This window comes from Callorhinchus milii, unplaced genomic scaffold (assembly GCF_018977255.1).
Source record: "Callorhinchus milii isolate IMCB2004 unplaced genomic scaffold, IMCB_Cmil_1.0 Scaffold6, whole genome shotgun sequence".
Lineage (NCBI taxonomy): Eukaryota > Metazoa > Chordata > Chondrichthyes > Chimaeriformes > Callorhinchidae > Callorhinchus > Callorhinchus milii.
In genome coordinates, this window is record NW_024704747.1 from 16563125 (window position 1) to 16580755 (window position 17631).

Here is a 17631-nt window from a genome sequence, read left to right on the forward strand (position 1 = left end):
ATAGTGCCAGGGGATCTTTATTGTCCATCTGAACAGGCCTCGGTTTAAATTCTCATATGAAGGATACTATCTCGGACCATGCAGCACACCCCCAGCACTATGAGTTCAAAGACCCAACATGGACTGCCATCTGACCCAGAGGGGAGAGTGGAGTAAGGGAACTTGCCCAACGTTTCGCCCTCCGAGAATTAAACCCAGGTTCTCTCACTGTTTCCTCCACAACCTCTTCATTTAAAAGTGAGACAGTGTCTGCACTGTATGGGATGGATGCTCGAAGAGGCTGAATATTTAGGTAGCTTGTGTGGAGAAAAACCTCAGTGCAGACTGTTTCTGTGCTGCAACATTCTATGATTTTATGACGCTGTAAGACGGTGTGGGCAACTCTGTAATAATATGAAAATGGTCCCTTAAAGGTTTTTGGACGGTGTTTTGACTACCTACTATTATTATTGCTATTATTATTATTAGTTGGACTGTGATTTAGAGATTGCTGTTTATATTGTGTACTTGTTATCTATATTTACAGATCAGGACAGACTCCATCAGATCTCACACCTTGCCTATACCACCGTCTTCCCCACAGACCAGGATCAGTGTGCCACATGTGGTGCCACAGCCCTCCCCGCCCCCAACGCCCCCACCACCTCCTCTGGCAACCACCCCTTCCACAAAATACAGCACCATAAGCAGGCAGCATCCCTCCACCCAGCCAGCTCTACCTGCCTTCAAGGCCCCACTGGTACTTCAACAGTCCTTGCCTCCACCCCCACCTTCACAGCTTGTGAAGCCCCAACTGGTTTTATCAAGTGGTGGCCAATGCTCTCCTCCACCATCACCTCCCTCACCGCCCCCACCTCCTCCTCCTCCTCCTCCTCCTCCACAGATCCACACTTCATCTGTTTTTAAGGTTGGACCCCCCAGCCCCTCGCCTGCGCTGCCTCAGTTCACTCCCCCACCGCCACCACAGAAGTTACACCAGCATAACCATGTTCTGCCATTGGTCAAGGAGGCCCCCACTCCTCCTCCTCCGCCACCACCTGCACCACCTCTACCGCAGGGTGCCATCACCAAAAAGTTGGGGGCTCCATTTGCTGGGCCCACACACCAACCGCCTCAAACAGCTCCCAAACCAGCAGTGCCTAATGCTTGCCAAATGGAGCCCCCTCCACCTCCACCCCCTCCCCCAGCACCTGCCCTCCCGCCAATGATGAAAATCACTCAGATGCCACCTCCACCTCCTCCTCACCCTACGCTGAAGCAAGCCAGTGTATCTGTAAACCAATCCCCCATCCTTCCATCCCCCACTATTTCCATAGTGAAACAATCTATAAATCAGTTCCAGCCCCTACCCTGCGCTCCAAAGGTATCCCCGCCACCCCCCATTCAACCCCCTACCTCTCCCCCAGCTGTGAAGGCAAAACCTAAATGGCAACCCACTTCGCAGCTTCCATCCCCTGAGTTCCCCCCTCCGCCACCTGAAAGCAGCTTACCCCAGCCACCACCTCCACCGCCAGGGCCTACTGCTCCTCCCACTCCTGTTAAGTCGGCCTCGATCAAGAAATCCCCAAAATCTTCCAGCCCTGTAGGAAAGAAGCCACCTCCCACACCCCAGCGGCATTCTAGCATGAAAGGACCCAATTTGACTGACAGCAGGGAGCCACGAAAATCTGTTGACGCTCACAGCAATGTGTTTGAGCTGCCACTTGTGTCTCCAGGACCTCCACCCCCAGAATCTGTAGGACCCCCACCAGCCCCTCCAAAGCCTGGTAAATTAAACTTGGCTGCAGTTAACCTCATGTTCCCACCAGCAGCTCCAGCAGGCAAAGGGCCAGTAATTCCAACTGCTTCAAAGGAGCCTGTCTCAGAATTTCCCTCTCCTCCATCAGATTCAGACTTTCCACCTCCACCCCCCGATTTGGATCTTCTCCCACCCCCTCCTTTGGAGATGGCCACCTCTGGCTTTGCGGGGACTGTCCCACCTAAGGTTGCAGTGGTGAACCCTCAGCCTCAGACGTGGTCGAAGGCTTCAATAAAGAAGGCGCCACCACCCGTGCTTCCCAAAAGGAGCGACAGCACTCGCTTGACACAGGGAGAGTCTGTGGAAAATCAAATCCCTCCCAGCTCCCCGGTACCAGTGTCTCCTAAACCAGCGTTGTCCGTACAGCCCCATTTCCTGGCTGACCTCAACAGGACTCTGCAGAGAAAATCCTTTACACGGCACGGCTCACTGCCCTCTGGACGCCTGTCCAAGGCAGAGCCCATCACCACCATGGACGACATGGCGCTTCCTCCACCCCCTCCTGAGCTGCTTCTCGACCAGGACTCGTCTCGCTTGTACACATCTGGCAACATCTCAGGCTATGCAACATTACGACGAGGACCTCCTCCGGCTCCACCCAAACGGGGAGACAACACCAAGCTGAGTAGAGATTGATGATGAGCCAGGCGCCTTCAAACTATGTCTACATGTTCCTCCATAGACTCCTAGTCTACAGTATTCAGCCCAATGCATTTGCTGCCTTTTTTCAAACTGTGGCTGTATACAACTTCCAACTGAGTTGAATCAATCTGATCTAAGTAGGATTCCTCTAAATGAAAGGCTTGGAACAATGAAGTATGGTGTTTCACTTGTAAAGTTAAATAACTCTACATGTGTAAATGTAAAATGCTTTGATATAAAATGGGACCTTGTAGTGGGGGTGGGCTGCTGTGTTTGGTACATTGCAAACCACTGAATAATGGGAGTAGGGTGCTTCATTTTGTGGTGCATTGGAAAGCCCTACCCATTCTTAGTGGTCCTTAGTGTAAGGTCTAGTTTCCCCACTCACTCGGACACATTAATGGCTGTAAGTAAACAAGTTCAGAGTCCTGCTTTTGTCTTCAATCAATCAATCAACCAACTATTAGCAGTTCTCATAGGACATCCAGGTTTGAAAAAAATCGATGTAAGTGCTAAATTACTCGGGAAGGGAGAGACCAGGATTCAGGGCACAGTGTCCTGGAGCCCTTTTACCCTGAAGAACGTTAGAGTCAATCAGCCATGGCGGAGGGACCCTTCTTTCTGTTGGCTCTCAACATTTAATTATTTCCCAGTGGAAATAACTCTGAGATCTCCTGAGTCAACACTTAGACCAAGTAACCTGCCTCACTACGGGAGGCCGCAAGATAGCATGTTGCAGATGGGAATAACTTTTAGGGAAGGTAAAGAAACTGTGAGTTGGGGCAGTAAGTTAAGAGCAGGGTAACCTGGTGATCGAAACCTAGTCTTTCCTCACCTTGAGTATGAAGGCACAGAAGACATGTTGCACTGTATCCTGAACTCCTGTTGAGAGTGGCCTGAACACAAAGCAGAATAATTATAGACAACAGAGAAAATGAATGGAGCACTCCAATCTCGGGGTATAGCAGTTGCTAGTTCAAAAAAAATCCACTTGTTGGTTGGTGATTTGGGGATCTTTGTCCAAAGTGGACTCCAATTAGTTCATCCAGGACTGAAAGACCATTTCAACACAACGGTGCATGTCAGTGTTTAACTCCCTCTTTGTTAAACCTTCTTTGACCCAAAGCCACAACACAAACAGACTGCAAAAAAATAAACACAACTCCACATGCAAGGTGAGGCTCTCAGGCCAGATTGATTCAATATTAACTTTTCTCTGGCTCTTACAAGCACTTTGTATTAAAACCAATGGTGATTTTCTCTCCAATACCTTGGTTCTCCATGTGTTTTTAGTTTGTTTTAAAAAGCAGGGAAAGGCTGTCTTAATGTGTAACCATAGGAGTCCTTGAGTTTTGGAGTCCTTGAACAAACTGCAGAATGCGAAATGAGAACCATAAAACAAATGGGTCCTCATTGTAAGATTTTTATTTGAGAATAATGAAGTTAGTGAGGTGTCTGTGTCGAATAATTCCATGTCAAATATGTGTCTTCAAATATTGTGTTCGGACTTGAAAGCCTGTGACTCCCAAGTGAAACCAGTGGCCAGTTCAAAGAATCAAAAACAGAAGTGTGCTTTTTGAAAACATACCAATTGAATATTGTGTGTACCAATATAGATCTGCTGCTGCTTGACTCTTTGTGCAGAAAAGTTCCAGGATCTGGACAAACAGTATATCCATGAGCCAGCAAATGATTGAAAGTTCCGTTTGGCCAAGTAGTTTTGTAAGAAGTACAGATTACGGTTGCCAGAAAAGTTTATTGAAGCCATTTAGTAAAGTAGATACTACCAGTGATAGAAGATTTCAGGCTGTTGACCTTTGTTCGGGCTTTGTTTCCCATCATCATTATTTTTGTTTATAAAATGGTAGTTGGCGCATTTACTGTTGTGGTGGTGGTGCTGTTATTTGAAGCGTTCACTAGCAGTATCTCTAGCCGTACAGATGCATTTGCAAAGTTGCATCAGCTCTGCTTTCACTTCAGAACTTTTTTATAAGGTAGATAATAATGTAGGATTGGAGAGATAATCCAAAAAGCATGCAGCTATCCTGGCCTTGCACCTGAGTGCTGATTGACTCAAGTGTCTCTGTGAGTTGCAGATGCAGAGCTGATAGGCACCATAGCCTCTTTGAACCATAGCTGAGGTGCTCTATTCATGCATTTTGTTAACGAGCACATCTCTTGGATCTTTGCACAGACCTATTTATTAATACAGGACTCGCAGCAGTCCTATTCCCACTGCCAAATGCTAATTCTCTGAGCTGCCTGCTGTTTGTATACAGCAACATCTGGTTTACAAGCCAGAAAACCCAGTGACAATCGAAGCCACCTTCTTTCGCTTTAAAATTACTAATCTGAAGAGAGACATTTTCAGCACAGAAGGAGGGCATTTGGTTCAAGTCTGTGCTACTGCTACTAAATCACTTTTTAATATCAATCCTGTTTTCCAGCTCTTTCTAAATCTGATGCCAATTGATGTTTCTAAACTATTGATGAGACCTGTATGTAACCGTGTCCCGGAGAATTGTACTGGGCCAAGCACCTGTATCTTTAGGGTTCTGTATCAGCACATTTCCACCACAAACTCCACTGTCAGGTAAACATTGACACCGCAGTACCTCATTTATAGCTGCTGGAAAGTTTGTGACAAAATTAATGGTGCTACAGTACAGAATGAGCAAGCCTGGACCACCTCCTCCACAAGGAAGCTGTCTGGTGCATAAGGGAATTTAAACTCTCAATTGACTGAAGGTATCATGAGTGACTAAAGGACACAGGAAAGTGTCATGTGGAGCTTTTAAATCTTGCTTCAAATATGAGGAAAATATTAAGACGTTTTAAAGGTCTAAGAGTTGGAGTCTTATAGTTTTATGAGAGGTAGCATTGATTTGGGCATGGCCCACGTATTCCTACTTTAGCAAAAACATTTCTTAAGAAAAGGTAAGCTAACTTTTCTTGACTGCATTAATTGCATTTCTGGGAGTTATGAAATGAATAGCGCACAAAAGAGAGGTTTCCTCTCTCACTTGATCAGAGTGTGTGTACCTGGGTTAATTTGTGTTTCTTATTTTCATCCGCACAGTACAGTTATTTGCTTAGTGTAAAGGCAGCATCCAGGGGCTGAATCATGTTTTTGGGCTTCTCTTTTTTAAAAAAATCACTATTCATTTTTACAATTGTATTCCACCAATCAACTTGCAAACTGCTGTAGTACTGAAACATTGCTGCCAGCTACACTGCTGAGGTTGCGTCACTGTACTCAGCAGCTACACAGACAAGTCTACAGTTGTACTGTAACCATGATTTCACATTGAGATGATGTGACGTAAACATATTGTAATGCCTTTTTTTAAAAAAAAAACACGACCAAAAAATGAAAAAGAAACCTCTTACCTGCATCAAATGTGGGTCAGGCACTTGGGGAGTTGGAGCATGTCAGAAGTTGGTTGCAGTGGCCGGAAGTCCAGGCGTTGCCACTTGCTGCACTCCCAGCCCATTGGCTGGTTGGTGATTGCCCCTCGGGCCAGCCGGCTAATTGCTAAGTTGAGGGAGAGCCATTCGCCCGAGTGCCCGGCTCCACACGGTCCCACTGCGACCTGAAGCAACCTTCAAAGTAAATTCTACAGGCTGACTGTCCAGTCAATACTATATCTTTCTCCCCGCCTTGGGTGAAACCTTGGATGGTGAAGGGTTTTTGCCAAGTCGAGACTAGTCAGTCAGTCAGTTAAGCCTGGCCTAGGGCGCAGATTAACCAGAAGCCACATGAATCAGCCTGGTGACTTGTGTGAGTACTAAACCTGCTTGTTTTCTGAACGGAGTTTATTTTTTACATTTCTTCCTGAGCTCATTGCAATATTGCCATGTTCACTGATTTGTGGATAAAAGGCTGAATGTACCAACCGCTCTTCAGTTGGTTATCATGGCAAAACTTCAACACACTTCAGCAGTGCAGGTCACATGAGCTGACTACACTTTTAATTTTTTCTTTCCCAGAATGTTTTATCTAAACCTCTTTTTATACTCAAGTGTGTTTCTGTGCGAGTGTCTTGTCTTTTTTTCTGTCTTGTCTTTTTGTTTGTCTGTATTTCTCTGGCCTGTATCTATGTGTGTCTCATAACTGTCGGTATGTCTAGCTCTTACCCTCTTTTTCATTCCAAGTCTTCATGTGCGTTTCTCTCCCTCGCATTCTCCACCCTACCAGGTCAGTACAGAATCTTGGGGTCCTGTTTGACACTCAGCTGTCTTTTAAACACATCCGTGCCATGATCCATTCTGTCTTCCACCTCTGCAACATTACCCACCTCCACCACTGTCTCTCCCCTGAGGCTGCCAAGTCCCTCACCCATGTTTTTATCATGTCTAGGCTACATTATGCTAACTCCGTGCTCACCAGACTTTGCAAGCCTTCCCTCCCCAAGCTGCAGATTATTTAGAACTCTGCAGCTTGTGTATTCTCCCACATCAAGCTCCGTGAGCCGATTACCCTCATTCTCATCCATCTCCAATTGCTTCCCATCCCTCAGAGGTTTGAATTTCAGATCCTGGTCTCACTTTTAAAGCCCTCCACAGTCTTGCTGCTCCCTACTTCTGTAACTCCCTAAAACCTTACCAAGGTGCCTGCTCCCTTTGCTCAGTGGGCACTGGCCTGCTCCATGTCCTCCTCCCAGCACACCCGACCGTCGGTGGTCAGGCGTTCAGCCTTTCTGCCTCCACCCTCTGGAACTTCATCCGATAGTCCTTTCGCCTAACCCCTCCCTTGCCTCCTTCAAAGCCCATCTCAAGTCCTTCCTTCGATCATAGTCCCACTTCCAGCCCCCTTGTCCTCCATCCCTCTTGACTCCAACCCCAGCTTGGGTGCAAACCCCAATGTGAAAAGCACTATATAAATGCAATGTTTGTTGTTGTCGCTTGTATCTCTGTGTTTGCACAACGTTTGTGCATCTGTCTCTGTAGGTTTGTGTGGGTGCGTCTACATCTTCTCAGAATGTACAGGTAGAACTGAATTCTAACTGAAAAGTAAACTGTGATTTGGAGCACAGGAGTTGAGCAAGTTTTTGCATCCTGTATCTTAATTGATAACAAGATTATGTGTGACCTCTCTGATAGGTGCCCTTTCTGATAACAAGATCTGAGCAAAGGGGAAATTCTCAGACTTGATTTTTATTTTGGTCCTGACCCTAAAGAAATCACAGCTTTGAAAGTTTCAGCAAAAGGAAGTGTATTTTGGTGCGGAATGTGCAAAGAGGTGTGAAGAAATGGGAAAGGATTCTGCATCTCATTTGTAGATCCAAGTAGGTAAATTAGTGTAAGATTTGTGATGTATCCCAACCTTGATAGAAACCTAGAGTGATGCCAATTTGTTTCTCTCTCTGCCTTCCCATAATCTTGGCAATGACAGATAGATATTCATGTGGAAAAAGATCCGGTTCCTAGGGGATGCCTGATGCTATTGGTCTGTTTAGATTCCATGGAGTAATTTATTTCCTTCCCAACTGTTTTAGAAAGAATTGGTGTGTTCAGCTAATAGGATTGTGGTCACTTCCTCTGCTTTAGGCAGTGTCAGTTTTGCAGACTGTCAGGAGTGTATTTTTATAAATGGATTTTCCATGTATCTTGCCAGACATTGATCTGATGTAATTTTTATTGCAGCTGAGGCAAGGAGAGGAAATCCACGGCTAATCACAGCATTTATAAAACAAGGTTGAGACTGTGGGCAGAGGAGAGAAAGGGTCAGGAGAGGCGATCAGTTTTTTTGTTACCAGAGATTGTCACTGTGGAAGACTGTAAGTGTAAGAAAGAGCAAGGAGAGGTGAGTAGATTCAAGTGACTCGTGTTTGTCACTGCATGGAAAATGAAGTGGGGATGCAGAGTGTAACGGAGTAGCTGTCTTACAGATACAGATTGCTGGTTGCTGACATACCAAGTATGTAGTATGACGTTTGCAAGGTTAAGGTACTGAGATGGGATGCTGATATCTTTGTATACATTAGTTAACTGCATGCTGCTATACAGAATTCTGCATTTCCCGATGGCGTTTTGTTTCACAAACAATCTCAATTTTGATGATGGGTGGGAGGGAGAGAGGGGGTTCTAATTTGCAAGTAATTGCATTGTTCCATTTGTAGTCACTCCATGGCAGTTTGTGGGACATGGCTGTGTGCAAATTGGCTGCCACGTCTGCCCACAAAATACACAGTCAATGCACTTTACAGTAGGAACTGTGAAGTGCTTTGAGACATCTTGACAATGTGATGACACTTAATGTCAAATGCAAGGATTATTATTATTCTAACATTTCTGTGCAATTGTCGGACCTGACAATTATCTATGCCTATTGTGAGTGTGCCAGCTTACGGTTATTTTACTTCTGCAGGGATGCATGTTGCTCCCAGTTGTATTCTTTGCTGAGCTGAAACCTCTGCATTTAGCACGGAACTGCACTTACATGTAGTGGTAATGTTTCACACATGAGCTTGTATTCAGAGGCATCTAGTCGTGGAGCAGTGATTGAAAACATGCAGTGAATATCGTGGTGCTGTTTATGTTAAAGTTACCTGTGCTATATATACATATAATTTCCCACCCCACACCTACTTTTGAGAGCCATTCAAAATCAATATCACACCAAGCAAAGTGCTTCATGGAGAGTGTTTGAGTAGTTTTGTGTGTTTATTAAGGGAGATGTAAACATTTATCAGGTTTTTTTTATATTTTCACATTGAGCGACTGCGAATGCATCAACAAAGAAGGGGAAGATATCAAACAACACACAGGGAATGTGTTGGTATAAGGTGGTTCTCAATACTATCATTCGTTTATTCGCTGACCTGAATCCGGAATCTACATATGTTTCATCAAAAAAAAACAGATGAGTTATATGATGTGGGCAGGGATACTATGAGACAAAGGGCTATTTGAGCGCTGGTGAAGGAAGAGACTGGAGGGGATGAGTTGTACCAAAGAAAAACAGAGGATTTATTTTTAGCCAAAGAATTATTTGGAAGGAGAAATTGGAAATGATCTACTCGTCTTGGGCTGGGCAGTCCGGCATTCTTCATGGTTCAAGTACTGGATTCTTCATCTTGCTTTCCTTTGAAGTCTGTTTTTGCTGTTGTGGACCATTCAGCTTCTAAAATATAATTGTGTAGAGAGAGAGTCCTGGTAACAATTGTCTACAGTCTACCTACCAGTAACCATTGAGGAAGGCCCAAATCATGGTGCTCGCCATCGTTTATTGACACCTCCCTCATTAAGATGTTGGCATCCAATTCTGATGTTGTCTTCCATTGAGCTGCTGTGAGGTTGATGTTGTCGCTTATTGCTCAGCAATGGGGCCCGTAATTATGCTATTTGAGCCTCAGACCTGGATTATTTTCATTGTTTTCCCGGTTCTTTTCTAGACCCCAACCCCTCACCTCACGTTATCTTTTCCCTTCTCCAACATCCTCTCCACCTCTGTAGTTTCTTCTCTGTATTGAAGATTCTGAGGTGCAGATTGTTGTTGCTGCCACATACTTGTTGATAGAAAACAAATCACATTGAAGGAGGGAGTACGCCTTCTTACCCCCTCCCCCCACACATACACACACACTCTAATGCCACAGCTTTTTAAACTATATATATATCTGTACTGTATATGTAAAATTGTTTAGTAATTGATCTTGACATTGGTTTCAGTCTGGCCACCAAATGCCCAGCCCTACACCTCTTGTACCTTTTTCTAGCATTATGAGATCGGGATCAAGGGTTTTCGAGGATCCAGGTATACTTAATTCACTATTAAATTTAACTTCATGGGGATGAAAGTCCATGCTGGTATTTGTACAGTTCTTATGAGACTGTGGAATGTCTTTTGCCTTAACGCAGACGGAATCTGTAATGTTAGCCTGTTATCTATTCCCAGATGGCTAAAAGCACATTCATTCCATCATGTCATTGTCCAATTAAAGCCATGGGTTTTTTGTCCCAAGATGTGTTGCTAATTTTCATTGTAAATTTTTTTTTAAAAAGTTTGTTAGATGCTTTGAAAGTGGGTGGACTGTGGGTCTTTCTCTTGTTGAACTGAAACCGCTTGGCCCACAAGAACAGGCAATCTCTGGTTCTGGGGATTGCCAAGACCATTGGGATCAAAAGAGAAAGCTAAAGGTTGGAGTTGAAGCATAAAATTGTACATATTTTACCCCCATGTTCACTCTAAGAGAAGAACATATGCAAATTTTTTTTTAAATGTAAACTCTCTAAAAATGTATTAATACTGGAGACTGTAACTAATGCATGACCTTATAACACAGCTTTTATGACAATAAATTGATTTCAAGTTATTCATGGACTGCCTCTCTGTAATTGTTCACTGCAACACCAAAATTCATATTAATTCTGTGACCCTTGTTGGCTTTTTGCAGTACTTGTTAATGCTGCCTTCCAAAGTTATTTTTTTTCTCCAAAGTGAACAAGAAAGCTGAGTCAGCTGACCCAACAGTGATTCCCTTCTCCGCACATTCATGCGTATGTGCGCACACACACACACGCACACCCATCACACAGGAACAAAGAAATCTCGTGAAGAGCCCTTGAAGATGTACAATTCTATCTTCAAGTTGAAAACAGTCAATTGGGGCAAATTGTTGAAGGACGTGTTAGAGGTTCAGCCTAGCTCAGTTGCCTCTGGTCAGATTGTGGGTTCAAGCCTCACATTCCCTGATGCTTGTTAGTAGGATTTAATAGTGTGCAAAATGACTGCTGTGTTCTTAGTCAATTAATTCCAATTGTGCAGCATATGAATACAGTAAACAGGATTGAATTCACTCGATCACAAGTTTGGTTTGGATGAAGAAGACCTTTCAACACTGATATACCATGTGCTCGTGGTTGCTATTTTCACATGTATGCGGATGACACCCAGCTCCATCTTTCTGCCTCCACCCTCTACTCCAGGACCACTGTTGTCCTGACAGACTGCCTGTTGGACATCAAGCTCTGGATGAGGGCAAATTTCCTACAGTTGAATATGAACAAGACTGAGGCCCTCCTGATTGGCTCGCGCCAGCGCCTCTGCACCTCAGGCTCTGGCAGCATCAACCTCCATGGTTGCACACTACAACTCACCAGACAGTCAGGAACCCAGGTGTCTTGTTCAACCCTCAACTGTCTTTTCTCACATTTAAGCCATGACCCGCTCTGCCTTCCCTCACCTCCGTAACATCGCCCAACTCCGCCATTACCTCACCCCTCAGGCCGCTGAAACTCTTGTTCATGCCTTCATCACCTCCAGGCTTGACTGTGCAAACACCCTGCTTATCGGCCTTCCCATCTCCTCCCTCCACAGGCTGCAGATAATCCAGAACTCTGCAGCCCGTGTCCTCTCCTGCACCAAACTCCGTAGCCCGACTCCATTGGCTCCCTAACCTTCAGAGGATCCAGTTCAAGATCCTGGTCCTCACATACAAAGCCCTCCATGGCTTTGCCCCACCCTACCTCTGTGACCTCCTACAAATGTAATCTTGTTGTTGTTGTTTTCTACTGGATGACCACAAAGCTACGGAGTTGCAGTCTATAACAACTCACATAGGAGAACATCACAAAGTATTTTATAATGATGGCATGGTGCAGGGTGGAAGGAGAAAGGTGGATGATGGGATTTGAAAGAGAGGGAGTGAGTTGGAGGGATTTAGGGAGTTTGAGAGAGCAAATTGGCTGATTGAAGACTCACTCACTGATGGTAGGATAGAAGATACAGGGGACATGAAGCAAACGAGAGTTCCACAATTGGTGGCCGCGCTTTCAGCCACTACACCCCGAAACTCTGGAAGACTTCCTCTGCCTTGCCCCTTCCTTCTCCATCTTCAGGTTGCGCCTGAAGACCTTCCTATTTGACCGTGCCTACGGTCCCCTCCCCCTGGCTTGGCGTCATGCTCCACCACGGTCAAGTGCTCTGGGACCTATCCTGCATGAGGAGCGTGAGACAAATGCAAGTTTTAATAAAATGAAGGGAGTGGGTGGGAGAGAAAGACAACATGAGATCACAGAGATGGGATAAGGTGTGGAGACATTTAAAGGTTAAGAATGTGTATGAAAACACGTATTTGTACTGTAAATAGGGAATGAATGTGATTACTGTACAGAAAACCAAGTTAACTGAACTACACAGAATGTATTGCTTGTGTCCTACCTTTCATTGCTTTCACAAGTCATTTCTCTGCTGACACCTGCCTTACTTCCATTTGCAAACTGCATGGCCAGGCAATCACAACTGTGCAAGGAATGAACAAGCCAAGAATCATAGAATTATACAGCACAGGAGGCCATTCGCCCATCTGTGCCAACTCTTTGAAAAGAGCTATCCCAAATCAATCCCACTCCCCACTCTCTCTCCCTTAGACCTGCAAAGTTGTCCTCTCCAAATAATTATCTACTTCTCTTAAAATTTCTACTCACCTCCCCTCTGTTTCTTTTAACAACTATTTTAAATCTGTGCCCTTGGGTTACCGACCCACCCGCCAGTGGAAATAGTTTCACCCTATTCACCCTATCGAATCCCCTCGTAATTTTGAAAACTTCTATTAAGTCTCCTCTTAACCTTCTCCGCTCCAAGGAGAATAATCCTAGCTTCTGTAGCCTCTCCTGGTAACTGAAGTCCCTCATTCCTGGTACCATCCCAGTAAATCTCCTTTGTACCCTCTCCAATGCCTTGACATCCTTCCTAAAGTGCGGTGCCCAGAACTCAACACAGTCTCTCGCTGAGGCCTAACCAGTGTTTTATATAGGTTCATCATAACTTCCTGAGTTTTGTATTCTATGCCCTTATTTATAAAGCCTAGTGTCCCGTATGCTTTATCTACCACCTTCAAAGATTTACTTATATGAACCCCCAGGTCCCTCTGTTCCTTCACTTCCTTTACGATTCTGCCATCAGCTTATATTGCCTCTCCTCATTCTTCCTCCTAAAATGCATCACTTTGCAATTCTCTGCATTAAACTTCATCTGCCACGTGTCTGCCCATTTTACCAGTCTATCTATGTGCTCTTGCAGTCTGCTACTATCCTCCTCACTGTTTACTACTTTTCCTAGCTTAGTATCAAAATAGAAGTATCTACAAACTTGGAAATTGTACTCCTTAAACTCAAGTTCAGGTCATTTATATAGATCAAAAATATCAGTGGTCCCATTCTGACCCCTGGGGGACACCATTGCACACTTCCTTCCAGTCAGAAAGCAACCGTTCACCACTACTCTCTGCTTTCTGTCTCCCAGTCAGTTCTGTATTCATGCGGCTACTGTTCCTTTAATACTGTGGGCTTCTATTTTGCTTACAAGTCTCTTATGTGGCACTTTATCAAATCCCTTTTGAAAATCCATATAAACTACATCACCTGCACTACCTTCATCCCACCCTCTCTGTTACTTCATCAAAAACTCTATCAGGTTTGTTAGACACTATTTGCCTTTAACAAACTCATGTTGACTGTCCTTTATTAACCCATATTTTTCTAAGTGAAAATTTATTTTGTCCTGGATTATAGGCTCTAGATGTTTCCCCACTACTGACGTTAGGCTGACTGGCCTATAGTTCCTGTGTTTATCCTTATGTCCCTTTTTGTACAAGGGAGTAACATTTGCAACCCTCCAGACGTCTGGCACCACCTCAGTACCCAAGGAGGATTGAAAGATTGTGGTCATAGCCTGTTATTTCCAACCTTACTTCTCTCAGTAACCTAATCTTCCGTCCGGCCCGGGTGACATATGTACCTTGAGCACCATCAACCTTTTTAGTACTTCCTCTCGATTTATTCTTATCTTATTCAATTTCTCTATCCTCTCCTCCGATACTGTGACATTGGCTGCTTCCTCTACTTTTGTGAAGACAAATGCAAAGTACTCATTCAGTATGTTGGCCGTGCCCTCTGCCTCCACAAGAAGATTTCCTCTTTGGTCCCTAATTGGACCCACCCTACCTTTGACAAACCTTTTATTCTTTATATGCTTATAAAATCCCTTTTATGTACCTGCTAAACTTTTTTCATACAATCTCTTTGCCCCTCTTATTTCCTTTTTCAGTTTTCCTCTGTACTTTCTATATTTTTTTGTTTATCTTCTGTATTTTGGACATGACATTTATCATAAGCCTCCTTTTTCTGTTTTATTTTAATTTTATTTTATTTTAATCCGGGAAGGTTTGGATGCCCAGTGTTTCCCCTTTGTGGGAATGTATTTGTTCTGTCCTCGAACTATCTCCTCCTTGAAGGCTTCCCATTTCTCCTTTCTGTCCTCGCAGGAAAGGAGTGACTCCTAGTGTGGATTCTGCACCCGGGAATGGTGCTGTCCATGTATGCTTTACTGAAGAACAACCCAGCATAGGAACTCCAGGAAGCCCTTGCTCTTAAGTGTAGCTGTTTCATTCAATGTTTCTGTTAGTACTCCTCTCCACTTGTGCAGCTCAAATAAACCTCTTGTATCCATCGAACCAACATGACACCAAAATCAGTCAGCGAGATAAAGTGCATCTTCATGGCATGTGGCAATAAGGTAGCCTTTTATTCCTTTTATCATTCACCAGCTTGAGGACTGTTCGGTGATGGAGGGGGAAATAGCCATTACAATCCGGATAACAATGAGCCCTGTTTTTTGGCTTCTCAGGGCATGATGTGCAGGGCCTGAACAATAATCCAGTTAGTTCATTTTTCTTACATTAACTGCATCAATACAAATTTAAAATCCACTTTGACCTGACAGAAATACAACACTTGGGCTACAAATGTATTCAAGACAGAAAGTGGCACAAGAATGATGGATCACAAGTTGAACTGAAAAGTTGCTGTTTTCTTATCTATTGCATCTCTGCTTTTTGATTTTTAATGGAGTCAGTCAAGTGTCTGACACATTTAGAAACCCATCACCATGCTTAAGGTATCCAAACCAAACTGAGAATTCGATGCATCCCATCAACACAAGGAAATTCCAGAGATAGATCGTTGGAATGGAATTCTCACTCTCTCGCTGGATTATATGTCTCCTGCTTACCTAATTCCAGAAAATATGAGGTGCAGGATGGCAAGAGCCAAAGCTTGGGGACCCCAGAGTGTCCGTTGGAGTACTGTTGGGAGTCTAACCAGCTAATACTGCATAGCTTGCCATTGATATCACTGTCTGGCAAGCTTTTCCATTGCTTGTCCAGTTCGGACTACCCTACCCATTAGGGCTTTGGCTTGCGTGGTTAACAGGAGCTGAGTGGGATGATTCCCAGCTCTCAGTTACTGGTCTGCCCTTCTGTGTCCTGCTGATGAGACAGCCTGGCTGTGCTGTCATTAGTAGGGTCTGGCTCCAAGTTGGCTTGATTTCAGCACTCCAATGCCAAACATATCCCCTTGGAGCCAGTTCACCCTGCTTACCTTCTCCCCCACACCCCCCACCACGGAGAATAGATGCTAGTTGGCCATTTGACATCTGAAAAGCATGGGTTTGAGCCGTCACTCGGTGGATGCTGAAACATCCAATCTCACAGCATCTTTGACATTCACAATTATCAGGAGCACCTATAAATCACTAAAGTACCATACAATGCTGACAGTGGCAGGGTTTATTGAAGGATGATCACATGTCGGGGAAACGTGGAGGTGGACAGGATTGTGGACGTTATACATGAGGTGGAGAGTGGTCCTAATGTAACCTGATCATTTCATGAAACTGGCCAGGACACTGGGATTAACCATCTGAACCATTCATTGAGATTCATCCAGTTCTGGGATTGTGCTATTACATATTGCATGAACCACTTGATCCCTTCAATTATATTTAACTCATTCCCAAGGAACTATCTATGTAAACTGTTAATGAACAGTTTGAGGATATTGACACTGGATATTAATAATTAATAAGATCCACACAGCTGTCAAGAGGATTAAATAAGTTTTAAATTGGAAGCCTGTACCCTTGCCCTGTCCAAGAGGTACAGATATTTCTAATTAAATACTAACCAGTTTCCTTCTTGTATTTGTAAGATGCGATCCAGAACAAGTCTTTTTTTAAAAATATCCCCTGAAGGTGGAGAAAGGAAATGTTAATTCTGCTTTTGAAATAAATCCAGATACTCAAAGGTAAATTGTATCCTTTTATTTATAAATCACTATGTTGCCTTACAGTTAATGCTAAGTTAGACAATTTGTGCAAGACCTCAAATTATGCCACAGTTGTGTGCAACCCATCACAGAAAGGATTTAAAAAGCACTAGGAACGGTGCAACTAGGATATTATATTATATCAGCGCCTTGGGACGTCCTCCTGACGCGAAAGGCGCTCTATAAATGGAATCTTGTTGTTGTTGTACGTGCTCTGTGATGTACAATGACACATCGCCACGGTCAGCCAGCTCGGCCACCAGTTGTAATTCCAAAATATTACTAGGGATACAGGATGTTAATTATAAAGAGAAGCTCAAGAGATGGGGCTTTTTTCACTAGAACTAAGTTGAGAGGTGGTTATTCTTCAGGGGGTGGGGGGGCAGAGAGGAAAGCAGGGTCTCACTGGAGTTAAGGTGGCTCTTGACTGGAAAGTCAAGAGGAATGTTGTAAATAAGTCAATCCTCTGTAGTAGTCTGCCGTCTGGTTTCTGCTCAGATGTTAGCTTTACTCAGTTGGCAACAGTTTTGCCTTTGGGTCAAAAGGTTGAAACTCATTGAGACTTGATTTCAGTCTCGGGTGACGCCTCAGCACAGTGCAGCTTTCTTGATGTGAGAAGTTAAAAGAGTCTGGTCTGCCTGTTATTCAGGTGAAAAGTAAAAGATCCTGTGACACTATTTAAATAGAGAAGGGAATTTCATATTATTTGGTTGTTCATCTCATGACTGTTTGGAGATGCTTTGAGACATCCTCCTGATGTGAAAAGCACTATAAAATGTAAATTGTATTACTTGAGGTACTTTGCTGTGCACAAAGTGTTTGTTTACAAAATACTCTCTGCATGTGGCAGTGAACCTGTAAAGCACTTTGGACATACTTCAACGCTTTGGGCACCATAAAAATGTTGGGTTTTTCTGAAGATTCTGAGGGCACAGGATTCTCTTGTAATGTCTCCCCCTCCCCCACCCATGTCCTATTTCCCAAATGTGTATGACCTTTTCCTGCCTGACGTGAGTTGCAACTCTGCAATTGGATCCTTGACGCTGAAGTTCAGCTGGGATGTTGGTTGGTTGTTTGTTCTT

General features: G+C 44.1%; 1 protein-coding gene across 1 annotated transcript in view; it reads left to right on the forward strand.

Moving 5' to 3' along the window:
* The window catches only part of raph1a (Ras association (RalGDS/AF-6) and pleckstrin homology domains 1a), a 133541-nt gene extending 124942 nt beyond the window's left edge, over nt 1-8599 (forward strand). Inside the window, exon 15 of the mRNA XM_007890617.2 lies at nt 527-8599. Within this exon, the coding sequence (XP_007888808.2) occupies nt 527-2434 (1908 nt within the window). The 3' untranslated portion in view covers nt 2435-8599. The remainder of the gene's footprint in view (nt 1-526) is intronic.
* The last annotated feature ends 9032 nt before the right edge of the window (nt 8600-17631 follow it).